This window comes from Apostichopus japonicus, chromosome 11, assembly GCF_037975245.1.
Source record: "Apostichopus japonicus isolate 1M-3 chromosome 11, ASM3797524v1, whole genome shotgun sequence".
Classification (NCBI taxonomy): domain Eukaryota; kingdom Metazoa; phylum Echinodermata; class Holothuroidea; order Aspidochirotida; family Stichopodidae; genus Apostichopus; species Apostichopus japonicus.
In genome coordinates, this window is record NC_092571.1 from 7,730,246 (window position 1) to 7,745,748 (window position 15,503).

At 40.1% G+C, this 15,503-nt stretch overlaps 1 protein-coding gene across 9 annotated transcripts in view; it reads left to right on the plus strand.

Annotated features, from left to right (window-relative positions):
• LOC139976127 (uncharacterized) overlaps positions 1-5,273 on the plus strand; it is a 31,358-nt gene extending 26,085 nt beyond the window's left edge. For all 9 annotated transcript variants that reach the window (XM_071984565.1, XM_071984566.1, XM_071984564.1 and 6 more), the window contains one exon: positions 486-5,273. In XM_071984565.1, the coding sequence (XP_071840666.1) occupies positions 486-820 (335 nt within the window). In that variant the 3' untranslated portion in view covers positions 821-5,273. The remainder of the gene's footprint in view (positions 1-485) is intronic.
• Positions 5,274-15,503: the final 10,230 nt, after the last annotated feature.

Genomic DNA, 15,503 nt, shown 5'->3' on the forward strand with positions numbered 1-15,503 from the left:
AGTATTTTTTTTGTGGTCGAAGATCCAATGCCAAAAAACTTGAAGTTAGCTGGAAGTCTCAATTTAACAGTTATTGCATCATGTAATTTACTGAATGAGCTGTGGTATCTTTATGGTACATAATGTCTGCTTACATGCAAGCGGGTGCTTTTGTCTTTTTTCTTTTCTATTTTTCAAAGGGAATGCCAAACATATCAAATTGAAATTTCACTGGCCCTTTTACAAATTTGGGGTTATTCCTGTTAGAGTAAATATAGTCCAGTACATAATGTCCAGGGACATTTCTGGGGATACTTTGAATCCTGGGACTAAACATGAAACCTGGGGACTTTCCCCAAAAATCCAAAAGTCTAGTCAGCTTATATATCAAGGGGTACACAATGATACATGGATATTGCATGAATTGGTTACTTTACATATCAAGGGGAAAAGAAAACTGAAATTATGAAAATGTCAATTTGCTTTACTTTTGTTTGGTCTTACAGGTGAACCCGTTGAAGATCAAGAACTAGCTCTCTTGGCAGCAAGTATCGCCAAACTCCATGCTAGAAAGGCATTCAATGATGTACAACTATTCTGCAGTCAGTTAGGCATACATTATAGTGTTTATAATTCAGTGTTGATGGACAAGAAGCAATCAAATAATGAAGAAAAATTATATTATGTTTTTGAGGCTTGGCTCATGGCTACTTCTCTAACAAGGAATAGCCTTTGTAAAACTCTTTCGAAATTTGATAAACTGAAAACGACAAGTCTATGCAATTCATATGTAGATATTGTCCATGAACTTTTTCGTGAAAAGTCTTCGGAAAGCTCTTAGACATGCACAGAAGGAGACACAAGCCGCCCCAACCATCACCATTTGGTCTTTGTGAATGTAATAACAAACAGCAATGAAGGACTTACCTACACAGCTAGCTGCCAAAAAAATTATAATTCAAGTTTGGGAGATACAGCAGATTGAAATGAATGTGCCATCACACGCCAGGCGGAAGACTTGAATAAGACTAAATATGACATCATCGAGCCACGTGTGTTTTGTGTCGTTGTGTTTTCTCTTCTTTCATAACAATTTCCTGGAATGATGACAGGGTCTTGCAAACGACGAATTCTGAAATATTTAAGTTATGAACATGACCTAATGATGCCATTGCTTTTTGCCGGCAGCACTGTTAACATTCTGTCTTGCAAAGATGGAAAGGAAAATGAAGAGAAAGTGACAACATTTTGGACAGAATGTCAGCCTCTCGGACATACCAGCAATTTTATCTTATTTTGCATAGGTGCCAACCAGTACGATTTTATCGTATTTAGTACTTTAAAACAAGTGAAATACGATAATACGATATTGCCTCTTGAAAATACGATTTTTCATCTTTAAAAAAAAATATATAATAATTTTTTTTTTTTTAATGGAAGTGGAATCACATTGAAACATGTACAAGTAACACCCCAAACCACGACAAACACGTTGAACAACGAGCCCACATGGGCGGGAAATACGCGGAATCAGCAGCTTTACAATTTTTTCATTAAATGTAAATGAAAAAGCAAACATTTTACTTGCCTGTTCTTACCAGTAAAACATTTTTCTGACATTTTATTGGCCCGGGCCAGTGGTAGTGACAAGTTTTTGTGAAAATCTGATTTTTCTCTCCAAAATATGATTTTTTAGGATATCCAGTCTATTTTTGTGTGTCAAGATGTTGGCATCTCTTATTTTATCTCTTATTTTTATTCTTTCATAATAGCAATCTTACTTTTCTTTTTTCTGACAAAACAATTTTGATTACATTTTCTACTCAACAAAAGTCTTTCAAGAGTTTATCCTTTTGTCTTACAATGAAAGTGTACTTCCCAAAAACCTTGTACTTAAAATTCCATTGCTAGATATTTCTTGAAGGATCACAATGTAACACTTAATCTGAAGAGAGCAATATTCCACATTGTTAGTTGCAGATCCCAACCCCATATATCATCTCTAGTCACAGATATGCTCGATTGAATGTTATCGATACAGAGGCGGTAAACTCTCCCCTACTCTAGAAAAGTGGAGATCGCATCAGGTGGTCTCTGACATCATCATCATGGGAGATGTACTCCAAACGCTTTACTTTCTTATTGTAAGACTTTGTTTTGGTGGAGTAATCTTGGAAATGTGATACAATTGGAGTGTTAACTTAATTGTCAATACTCTCTGTTTTAAGTTAGAATTTTATCAAAATACTTTATTTTTTAGGAATATTATTATCCTGTTTTGGTTAAATGATTTATTCAACCCCCCCCCCCCCCAAAAAAAAAAATCACATTTTCTGCTCATGATGACATCACTCAATCTGGTTCTGCCTGATCAATTTACAAACTTTACAATTTGTTAAGTTCATATCTTTATAAAATGTTAAGAAGCTGTGATTTTGACTTTAAGATACAGAAACTATCTAGCAAGTCTGGTAAACAATTTCAGCCACAACAATACCCTGTTAATTCATTTCATTCCTACATATGAAACCACTAGTTGACAGTGTTGCAGTTCTCAAAAGGTTTTGGTACTTAAGTACTTTCTGCAGGTACTCAGTACTTGGGGTACTTGGTATTCAAGTACTTTCTGCACGTACTCAGTACTTGGCGTACTTGGTACTCAAGTACTTTCTGCAGGTACTCAGTACTCGGGGTACTTTGTACTCTCTGCAGGTTCTTTGGTACTCAAGTACTTTCTGTAGGTACTCAGTACTTGGGGTACTTGGTACTCAAGTACTTTCTGCAGGTACTCAGTACTCGGGGTACTTTGTACTCTCTGCAGGTTTTCTGGTACTTGGTACTCAAGTATTTTCTGCATGTACTCAGTACTCGGGGTACTTTGTACTCTCTGCAGGTTCTCTGGTACTTGGTACTCAAGTACTTTCTGTAGGTACTCAGTACTTGGGGTACTCAAGTACACTCTGCAGGTACTCAGGGTACTTGGTACTCGAGTACTTTCTGTAGGTACTCAGTACTTGGGGTACTTGGTACTCAAGTACTTTCTGCAGGTACTCAGTACTCGGGGTACTTTGTACTCTCTGCAGGTTCTCTGGTACTTGGTACTCAAGTATTTTCTGCATGTACTCAGTACTTGGCATACTTGGTACTCAAGTACTTTCTGCAGGTACTCAGTACTTGGGGTACTTTGTACTCTCTGCAGGTTCTCTGGTACTTGGTACTCGGGGTACTTTCTGTAGGTACTCAGTACTTGGGGTACTCAAGTACACTCTGCAGGTACTCAGGGTACTTGGTACTCAAGTACTTTCTGTAGGTACTCAGTACTTGGGGTACTTGGTACTCAAGTACTTTCTGCAGGTACTCAGTACTCGGGGTACTTTGTACTCTCTGCAGGTTCTCTGGTACTTGGTACTCAAGTATTTTTTGCATGTACTCAGTACTTGGCGTACTTGGTACTCAAGTACTTTCTGCAGGTACTCAGTACTCGGGGTACTCAAGTACACTCTGCAGGTACTCAGGGTACTTGGTACCCAAGTACTTTCTGTAGGTACTCAGTACTTGGGGTACTCAAGTAATCTCTGCAGGTAGTCTCAGTACTCGGGGTACTTGGTACTCTCTACCAAGGTACTTGGTACTCAAGTACACTCTGCAGGTACTCAGGGTACTTGGTACTCAAGTACTTTCTGTTGGTACTCAGTAGGCTACTTGGGGTACTCAGGTACTCTGCAGGTACTCAGTACTCGGGGTACTTGGTACTCTCTACCAGGGTACTTGGTACTGAAGTACACTCTGCAGGTACTCGTGTACTTGGTAGTCAAGTCTTTCTGTAGGTACTCAGTACCTTGGGTACTCAAGTACTCTCTGCAAGTACTCAGTACTCTGGGTACTCAAGTACCCTCTGCAGGTACTCGCACTCCATGGTGAGTTCACTGGTGATAAACTACAGGTACTCATATTCAGTATTCTAACTCGGATGATAAAGTACTTGTATAAAAATGGTGATATCAATTTTTTATAAAGAAGTCATTGGTGGAAGTAATTTGTAGAGAAGCTGTGCCAGAGCTTAATTTAAGTAGTAGATAGGCTAGTCTTAATTTCAGTAGTAGTTAGGCTAGTCTTATTTCACAATATGATATAGCAGCCTACCATCTAAGTTTAAGCCTTGATCATCTGACATTGATATTTGTAGATACTATATGTGGTGATTTGGTTCTTTTTTTTCTCTCTCTCTCTTGTATTTTGAACTGAAATGTTATTCATAATAGTTAGAAATCTATTTGAATATAAACTAAATATATATAACTAAATCCATTACGATTGATTGAAACTACTGTATATGCATCCATGATGTTTCATATCTTGCCAGAGCTGAGGCAAATGGAATCTCTGCAATGGTGTTTGTGTGTGTGTGTGTGCATCATGTGCACTTGTTTTGTATTTTGACTGAGGACTTGAACAAAGGAATTCCAAGTCCTCACAAGTGGTTTCAAGGAATGACTGTCCTCAGAAGAATTATTTTGTTTAGGGATATTGTTCAAAGTTAGTATAAACGGGTTTGAACAATTGGAAATATAAAACAATGGGGTCCTCAGTCTGAATGTATTACACGCCTTTCTTTGTGTGTCAGATGCCTTGGCTTGTAAATGCAAACAGCTCAAGACTTAGTGATAGGTGAAGAGTGAACCTCATATTTGGTATGTGGATGAACCTTTGAGAGTAGTTCAAAGGTCAAGAGTGGTCAAAGCCTGAAAACCTTGTAAAACATGGGTAATTCCAAACCTGTGAAAAGGTCAGCTCGTGTACATGCAGTATGGACTTCAGCCAGGGTTATTATCTTGCAAACTACTCTTGTGCTGCGTATGTAATGTATTTAATGGCAAGTAATCGATGGGAGGGGTTTCCCTCTGATGATCATTAAACATGCCAAATGATCTTATTTGTTTAATACTTTGAGTTATTAAACTATCCAAGTGATATGTAGAAGAACATTTGTTAATAAATATTTATAAAAATTCGTACATGTTTCAATCAATCTTACAAGAAATTTGATAATAAATAATCAATATATTTTACACTTTTAACCCAGCGAAGTCAGGTAAAATATTACTTGATTGGGTTTTGGAATAAACCTTAAACTTTCCAAGAATTTCATTTTTTTTTTTTTTTTTTGGAGAGATACTCTTCTATGGTTTGTTATGAAAGAGTTCTGATCATCGTTAATGATCTTATATAGCATCATGTAAACAATGTGTAAAACTCACTAGCTATTAATTAAATACATTTATATGAAGATAAAACATGTTTTTCTTGTTGTATTTTCGATTCAGTATCAAGTTCCTGCAAACTAGGTCGTATGCCCAGTTCACCCTTTTTTCCCAAATAATCACCCAAAAAATTTCCTGTTATGTAGATGAATGTTCATATGTTACGTTTTTCTTTTAAAGTCCTACAAAAAAAATTTTTAATTTGAATAGTACAATAGTATTTCTGTATTTCTGGCCTTCCCACAATTAGTCAAAACTCGACTCTCATAGTACACATTGGAATATACTACCCTAAACCAAAAGTATAATAATAGTAATAATCAGTAGTCATTTTTACAATGTTTAAGCGACCACAAATGTGGGAGAAACACTCAAGGTCTTATTAATTTACAACTTACACGTCGGGTGGCTTCCAATTTAACATTTGAACTCAAATTTGGAATCTTTTCAACTTAAAAAGTCAACCGTAGATCGCTCTTGTATGTACCACCCACCTTGTCATGGTCCGCCCGGGAGTCAAACCCCTGTCCTCCCGATTGCTAAGACTCATTGTTTCAAAAACCACCGCCTTTATCCGCTCGGCCACAGCAACGGTGTATTTTTAGTTATTCTGGTTAAACAACTGGTATCATTATGTTAAATCGGTCCTGTTAATTATTTACATAATATTAAAAGGTATGAAATACTTACAAGGGTATGTTCCCCGCATCCCCCAGTCTCCCCTTCCCCCTTTTTGTTGTTATGGATATACCCATAAGCGTAGGAGGCGGGGGCTGCAGCGCCCCCCCCCCCCCCAGCCAAATATTTTTGTGAAAATTCCGGCAATATGCTGAGAATTTTTCGGGCACCTACTGAAAAAAATTGCATTTTTTTCAATGGTTAAACTAATAGTATTATTATCATCATTATTGTAACGACTTCCCCCAAAATTATTACCTATATGGAAGGGTAATAACACGACAAATGATTGTATGAAATTGGCATGCGATGTAATAACCGATGCATGCCTGTATATGATATGCATTTTAACATGTTGTACGTAAAATTTTGGTTATATTTTTTCGGGCAAGTCGTTACAGCCCCCCCCCCCCCCAATCAAATTGGGCTCTTACGCCTATGGAAAGGCTATACCCCACGGCAGTGGTGTGTATTTTGAGCTGGACGATTTTTAAATAGAGGCATCGGTAATATAATGTAGGCCTATACCATTTAATCAGTGAGAGGAAAATCCTGTAATAAATATTTCCAAAACATTATAATAAAAAAGAGACGTTTACAAAATCGAATGCAATCATGATAACTACTTTTGCAATCATTAATTACTTTTTTATTTAATGTGAATGCTCCGTTGACTTTTTGCAATTATTTTCAGTTACGTACGTAACGATCCCTATCCTAAAGGTGCGCCAAATCTTTTTTGTGTTACTTAAATTAGACTTAGGTCTTCACAGTTTGGTATTCGTTATATCGGCGTAAAACTTTGGAATTCCCTCCCTTCTACTATTACCGGTTGTAAAACTCTGAACACCTTCAAAAAAACGTCTTAAAGAGTATCTTATATCAAACTATCATTGATTTTGTATATCCTTTCATTGCCATCTGTTACGTTGGAATGCGAGAGGTCTCGATAATTAATTTTTAACGAGACACAAGCCTGGGTTCGTTTCCGTAAGGAACACAGACAAATTGACGAGTCTAGAGAATCTAAATGAGAACGTAAACTATATTGAACAATGGATTTCGAACCAACAACAACACGTGGTAATTACAAATATATAGAAAATTACTCACAAACTTAACAAGATAGGATACACTTTAAAACACGCTGGTCTCTTCCAACGGCGATATCCCTCAGCGGCCACGACCTCGATGACGACGATTCTCGGTCCGTTGTACCGCAAAATTCACTGGTCCTCGACGATGTTTCTCTCGATCCCAGAAACAGCAGTCACCTTCTTTCCGGCGATGCTCCAAAATAGAAGACGGACTTCCAGCCACAATCGAGTGAAGCACAAGTCGAACTTCTCGCCGACTAAATATTACCAGATTCAGTCCAAAATCAACTTTATAGCCACCAACTCCTGGCGTAACGAACTTCCTCAACGGAGACAGAAATTCTTCACCTTCTCCGAAATAAAGACTGAAAAGCTGTAGTTTCACAGCAAAGTCCTCTTCAAATTTCTGAATGGAAGTGTAGAATCAATCTTAGTATCGATATCTCACTCCTTCAGAAACTACTGGCAGTTAAGCACTGACGATATATAGTAGAATGGTATAATATGTGTCGTCACTTGTATTCGTTCAGAAACTGACAAACTCTCCGATCTGGGCGGGTTTTTATACGATTCGCCATGTCAATAATCCTCCAGATCTTTCTGGATACACCTGAGTAACAACGCGACCCGGTTTCACTATTCGCGGAAGTCCTTTGCATATCTCGCGAGCATTGCAGAGAATCCACGAAGTGGCGTGCACAGCTTACACGCGATTTCACGTAAACCAACGTTAACCCGAGACCAGCGTGTCATCATAAGGAATATACCAGAACAATCGTGTATTATAACATTCTGACACGGTAACCCGACCTAATTTCTCAAATAATGATTGTCACGTAGGCCATTTCAAAGACTTTCTATATAATAACATTAGGTTCCTCACTAGCAGTAACTAGCGTTAGGCTACAATGGGCCCTCGTAACACCATCTTTGTTCTGTTTTCTCTGTAAACTTAAACTTTATATATATATATTTTATTTGTCAAGGGGTGTCAACGTAAACAAGCTCTACAGAGAGCTTCTTGTTGGCACTCCTCAATCTCTATATTCTTCTTGTACAGTTACCCGCATCTATTGTCAAATTGCATACTTTAATACAAGAGATAGAAATAAAGTTTTATGAATTGAATTGAATGAGGAGAAACATCGAGAAGTCTGCCTTGGTTTGACCAAGAATTATATTCTTATATTTAATTATGCATTTGCTAGAAATTGGTAATTTTAACACAAATAAAGGCGCATTAAAATATTCATAACTATAACTGTACGGTAAGCGCATGTTTGAATATAAATTAGTTGAATACTTAGGTTTTAATAACCCTCTATACAGAGATTGAAACATTTGATTGAGTGACCAAAATACAAAAATAATTCCAAAACTTTATTGAACATGATTCCAGTGTAGTATTTAATTCTGAATTTATGACAGTGAATTCAAAATTTAGTGTAGTTTTTAAACCAGCCATGTGACGTAAGTTGCAACACAGAATTCTGTCTTCCTTTTGAAATGCAATTCGTGATACCTCCCCTTACCACAGTTGCTCGCATCACCCCAGTTTCACCCCTCCCCACCTCGTTCAGCTGCCGTATAACGAAACTTAAACCCAGCCCTTACGTTCAAATTTCATATATTTGGGTAATATTAGGCTAACTTAAAATTCTAAATTGTCCGTGCGGTTCGCAAATGCAATGGGAAACTCTAGCATGTATTTCTGTGTTCCAGTGTAAGGGTAAGTGTTTGAAGTAGCATACGCCCATTAAAAGCCCCATTGACTTACACACTAAATCACAAAAGTAATGTGGTCTCTAAGTCTAGATAGAAGTTTTTACTAGCTAAACGCTACCCATCACCGGGTAGCTGACAAATTGGCCTTTCATGGCACCATCAATTTTTTTATCATGACCGTGTAGAATTTTTGCTATCCGAGCGGGAAGTTTTCGTCACTTGTAAACAAACCTCTTCACTCAGTGGTAAACAAATTTCCTTTGCTGCTCCTGGGAGGACTAAAGGGGTCTAAAATTGCCTCGATTGACCTAATTTTCCCACCACATGTACTTCCATTCATGCTCTTCAACATGCAAGCCACAAAAAACTAGAATATGATTGATAACAGGTCACAAAAGATGTTCTCCTGCTGCTTTTTGGCACTTTTCCTGAGATAGGAGAACAATCGAGCGGATTGATATAGACTCTAATAGGAGTATGCCACCTTGAACTACTGCAGGCCTGCAGCTTTAAAGTTACTCTTTCTCACATGTGATTTAAAGTTGCTCAGTACTAATATACTATAGAACAAGAATGTCTCAAAATCCAATAACTTCCGGTGGCTTCTCCCCAGCGGCTTAACGCCTATGGGCTCGGACGGGGCAAACCCAGGTGCCCCGACCAAAGGGGGCCCGCTGCACTGATGTACAGAACTTAGAAGAGGGGTATTTTTTTTTCTTTTCTTTGTGAAACGGCACGTTGTCGTTGGAAAGGAAACTATAAACGAGACAATGGACATATTTTTAGGTGCGTGAATACGTTCGTCATAAATCATATGCCACTGCAACTGCAAATCTCGTATCCAGCTTCTTTCCGCGCGACTGACTCAAGAGCCTGAGGTACACACTGGAACTTGATAGGCTACGCTGGTACATATTATAGCGAAATCTAATCGATATGTTTGCTGACAAGAAGGCCAGGCTCAGTAAATTCAAGCCCTAGTCTTTCCAAGTTCTCGGGAACTTGGATACCATTTGTCCACAGGAGTTACGCCACGGGTGGAAATATACATGTTTATGTTAATTGGACATTGGTCATTTGGTCTTATTGTCCTTTCAATCTCTTAATGTATTCTAGCTTTGCAACACATGTTTTCATGTTCCCAGTATGACAGACAAGGCGAACCAAAAATGTGTCTATGAACGCAGATTTTCCCCAAAATCTCAGTCGATAAAATCACCACGAAATGTGCCATATACGGCTTAGATTGCACAAGAGAGCTTGAAGAACCCCAGAGCCTCCAGGGCCCTAAGGCGGGCCCTGGACCCACGCCTTTGGGACTTCGCGCTCCGCGCTCGTGATGTGCGCTGCGCGCAAATCGGTTGATTCTCCGCAGCAGCCAGGGGGCCCTTCCATCCCTGGACCCAGGGGCGCCCAGACTCATCGTTACGCCGCTGCTTCTCCCACTGGACCAACACCAGTAATTTGAAACAAATTTAACCATCCCCCCTCAGCAGGCGCGGGTCAAGAGGGGGTCCATGGGGTCCGGACCCCCCCTGCTCTTGGCAACAACAAAAAAAGAGAAAAAAAGAAAAAGAGAAAAAATAATTACATTAAACGCCAATTTCAAACATGTAGGACGTCAGAAGGGCGGTTATCCTTACAAGTCAGCCAGGTGTGTCTTTTCCGTCATATGAACTATAGTGTGCACGCGTGCTACACGTGCCAGAAATGCCTAAAAATCTCAATTTTATAGACGATATAGTAGCAATCCGAAGGGATATTGATGCCAGGTTTACCCTTTGGTACCAGGGTGCCCTAGACCTCGCCAAGGAGCTGGATGTCGAAGAAGCTAGACCTCGGGCGAATGGAAGGAATGCATACTGGGCAACGTATCCAGCTGAGACCCCAAGGGATGATTTCAAACAAGCAATCGCCATACCATTTGTAGATGATGTTTGTTCCCAAATGAAGGAACGTTTCGCCACCGACTCCAACGGTGCAATATTAGCACTATTTACCCTAATTCCTTCAGTGATGATAAATGTGGAGGTATCGGAACTCCCAAAAGTTGTAGAGGGTCTAGTCATGTACAGAGATGATTTGCCCCGGTTCAAGAGCCTCCGCACAGAATTGGAAGTATGGCACTCCAAATGTAAGAACATGCAGAATCCGCCAGATTCACTGTTGCGAGTACTGCACACATGTAACAAAGACCTTTTCCCTAATTTGGTGGTACTTCTACAGATCGCATGTGTCATTCCGGTGACAAGCTGTGAAGCAGAGAGATGTTTTCTGCGGTGAGAAGGCATAAAACTGTTCTCCGATCAACAATGGGCCAGGAACGTCTCACAGCTCTTGTTCTCATGAACACGTATTATAACACTCCTTTCGACACTGACGAAGTGGTCCGAAAGTTCATTGAGAAACATCCACGGGACCATGGCGTTTGTTCTCTCCAATCTACCATGAATAGATCAATAAAACTAGCTAACTCGTACTGATGCAGATACATTTCGAGTGGGCTTTTGTAGGTGCTTTGCAAGGCTAAATTGAAGGGGGTTCCCCTGTTGTACTTAAATATCCAAGAATTTCACGATGGATAGAGGGAAACCCACTCCCCTTAGACCCTAGGATCACTGGAGGCCAAACTCCTCACCCTTCCAGAATCCTGGATCCGGCCCTGCATCAAACAGTGGTGACGGGACGGGAGGGGGATTGGGGGCTAAAGGCATTATGATTTTAGTATCATCTCAACTCATCTGATATGTATTACCATATTTCATAGATTGTTTTTCTTCTCATCAATTGAGAAATTGCAGACATGAGATCCATATTTTCAGACTAGATACATGCAGCTTAGAATACTCGGGAAGTGCCGTTTCCGGCCATCTGGGGGGGGGGGGGGGGTTTGTAAAGCCAAAAAATTTATGGTACGCTCCGCGCCAACCGATGGTGGCGCTCCGCTTAGGTAGTCTTACGTTCAGGCGCGGCTGGACCAGTCAGACCCCCCTGTCACAAATCCTGCATCCGCCCCTGCTCAGGATGTGCCATTTGACATTTAATTCTATTAATTTTTTTGCCCAGGAAGGACCGCACTCTCTACCATGTAGGAGACGGTTTCAATGACCCCGGGGCCTCACCCCTATAATTTATAAAATCATGTGTTCGCCTCTGGCCCTCTTATGAAGGTTTGTGCCCGTACCTTAATAAGCTAGTTGAGGATCTTCTGAAATGGACCCAGCCATGCACACCACCCCCCCCCCCCCACGTACGGGTCAAGTACAATGCATCGAGTTTAATAAATCTGGAGGATTCATGTCAATTGGGCGCGCGAGTACTATGCATGGAGGGTCATGTGATGTGTTCCAGGGTGGTATGAAACTGAAATTTCTCTGTAGCAGTTCGAGGATAGTGTTAGTGTCTTCGTGAAAGATTTGCACCGGGACATGGGAACTAACGGCGTAAGAAGGTACTATGGGACAGAACAAGTACAGATACATTGGTCTTGCAGCGGGAAATGTCGAAAAGGATTGTTGAACTGGACGTGTTGCTGTGGAGAAATGTTTAGTTCAGTGCTACGACGGAATTCTCCATGGAACAGAGCCTAATGCTGCTCAACGGGAATATAGCTATCACGTTAGGCTACAGGCACGGTTATTGCTAGGTAACGGGTGTCGTCTGCTGCTCTAAGCACGCATACACATTTACGTACTAGTTGGGTGAAATCATCATGCGTAATGGGGAGAGTAATATATTAGTACCACCCTGGAACACATCACATGACCCTCCATGCATGGTACGCGCGTATGCGCGTATTTACTGTGTGATAGTTCTCCAGATTTATTTAACTTGATGATATAAATATTCAAAGGGTGCAAACAACAAAATTTCACTTCACTACACTATGAACCCCTAATCGTGGCTTCATGCTCTCTAAAGTAGCTTAAATGATTAAACAATTCACTCTGAATGTCATGACAAAGCCATCTAAGCATCATTTTATAATAAACAGTTGAAATTACAGTTAATAACCATGCAGTATGCATGAAATGATTTTCCAACGCTCACAAAGAACGTGCACGTGTAAACGACAGTATGATAACAAGGCCTAACTTACGCCGAATGATCGATAACAAGTGCATGTAATAAAATTTTCAATTACTCATAAAATAATGTAAATAACCTTTACCTACAGTGCCACTTAATGTTTGTAACTCACCATTAATAACATGCTCAATGCAGGCTTCAATCAAAGAACGATTAATCACCGAAATTACATCATAAAAGCTTACACGACTTCTCGGGTACTGAAAGTTATCAGGTCATGGCAATTAAGGGCGCGATTAAATAATATAAAGATAACATAAAGAAAATAGGTTAATACTACATTTACAATCGGGTTGTGTATAAGTGACGTCTAAAGGTCGTGCACTGACCTACATGGAGTGTGACCACTCCCGACTTTGCAATTTCCCAAGATCCAAGAAATCCCAAGGGTACTGTACTCTATGGATATCTAGAAGCCTTCAGTGTGTAATGAACATGAAACTGTGCGTCTTTCGATATGAAAAGAATGTGGGGCAAAGTAGCGTAACTCCTATGTGCTCGGACCGTGCTGAGCCGGTGGCCCCGACCAAAAGGGGGCCCGCTATACCGATGCACAGAAAAGGGTACCTCTTTGGATAGGGAGGGCCCGTTTTACTGGGTAAGAAAAACTCATGCAAGACTGAACAAGACAATATACATATTTTCACGTGATACTGTACAAATCATGACGGGCATCATGATCATGGGCTCATTGGGTAGTATGGAGCTAGTTTTGTTATTTATTATTAGAATGAAAACAAAGTATATAATCAGAGATGCCAAGGTCAGATGTTTTTTAGGCGGGGGGAAATTGTCTGGTGCTGTTGGTTACGTACACCATCTAAGCGGAGCGCCACCATGGCCGGGTTGGCGCGAAGCGTACAAGAAAATTTTGGGATCTTACGGCCTCTCAGATGGCCGGAAACATCACTTCCCGGGTCATCTAAGCTGAATCTATACTGTCTCCATATTTGTATTGTGTCTATTTTCTTTCATTCCAGAGGAAAAAATATCTTGAAATAAAAAAAATCTCTGAAATTTTGCGGACGCTGTAGCGTTCACGTGTGTCGTAACGGTATTATTTTTCACGAATCGTATAGGTAACGTTGCTTTCAGCCGGGCATATTTAGCACGATCGGCTTTGAGTAATTTCCGATCCTGGCGGCTGAGATAATTCGCATTTTGGTGTGATGAAATGAATTTCACGCTAGCAATGATACACTTTCACATGGAAAAACTCCGTGGGCCTACAATGCGGGAGATTCTTCAAAAATGCGGGAGTTTTTTGGAAAATGCGGGAGATTCGGACAGGTGGGCGGGTGAGCGGGAGACGACCCGAAAATGCGGGTGACACCCGCCCAAAGCGGGTGACTTGGCAGCACTGTATAATTTAAAACCCAATTCCAGCCAATGTTGTACTGAGTACAACATCGGGACATATGCTTTTTGAACAATTCTAAAACAATAACCCAATACACCAACAGACTTGAAACTACGTTCATTTAAAAAAGAAGGCAGGGCTTTCATATAAATATAATAATAGAAGGTAAGAATAAAGATGCCTACGGTGTATCTGGTAAGTAAAAATCACAGGAAATTAGGCTTAGATGGAGACAAAGTTAGGCTTACGCTTAGGTTTGATTACTGTATTTGTACAATAGTCTCCATTATATACTCCATACAGTATGGGGGGTGCACTTGCCCACCCCCGCCTTGGAAAATCAAAAAAAAAAAAAGTATTCGACATTTTAATGATTCCCCAACCAACAGTTCTCTAGTTATGTTCATTGCATACGGACCAATAATGCATTACTGAAATTATTGAAAGCCAAAATCCTAAAATAACCAATGTGTAAATGCAACTTGAACGGAAAATGTCTTTTCCGACGATTTATTTTTTGGCAAAAAAGAAAGCCAAGAGCCCCCCCAAAAAACCCGCTTAGATAGTAGTAAGTAGTGTGTTGAACCTATATGATCTACTGACCCACCCCTTGTAAACATTTCTGAGGACGCCCTTGCTTGGACCCCCTGATAGGGGGCCCTTTGGGCCAGGAGCCCCCGGCTCACTGTTACGCCACTGGTGGAGCATTGCGCAAGGTATTTATTTCAGTCTCATTTCAATTATTCGAAATTTGAAGCAAACAGCATTGTGTGGTGTTCGCCTTCGGAAATATCTGGTATTTTTTCATTTCCTTCAACGAAGTTTTATAGTAGGGCCGTTATAAGAGGTTTTAATATTTGTACACCAATAAATTAACTATGTCTTAATTTTCGAAAATTTCCTGACCACCATTCTCCATCATACTTCCCTCTACTCGTGCAATTTTGTCCGGTCTGTTAGGGGTTGAAAGAGGTTTTCCTATATTAGTTGTCCATAGATGAAATTGTGCAATATTATGCGTATGTTTTGAAGTGAATTTATTCACCATAATTGTGAATTTTCAAATTCTGAACAAATAATGGACTTAAAACCTTGAAAAATGGGGCATACTGGTATTGTGGGCCGCGACGTAGGTTCACCTACAAAAAGCAATGATCCACAGGATGATGCGATGAGGTCGAACATGATGTGTGACTGGTGACAATCTTCAAAAAGGTTATGGATGAAAAAAAAAACTATTGGGAAATTCTTGGTTCTCAGGCAAAAGTGTACATCTGGTTGGTCAAGCCCGAGAAGTTCCATTTCCAGTGATAT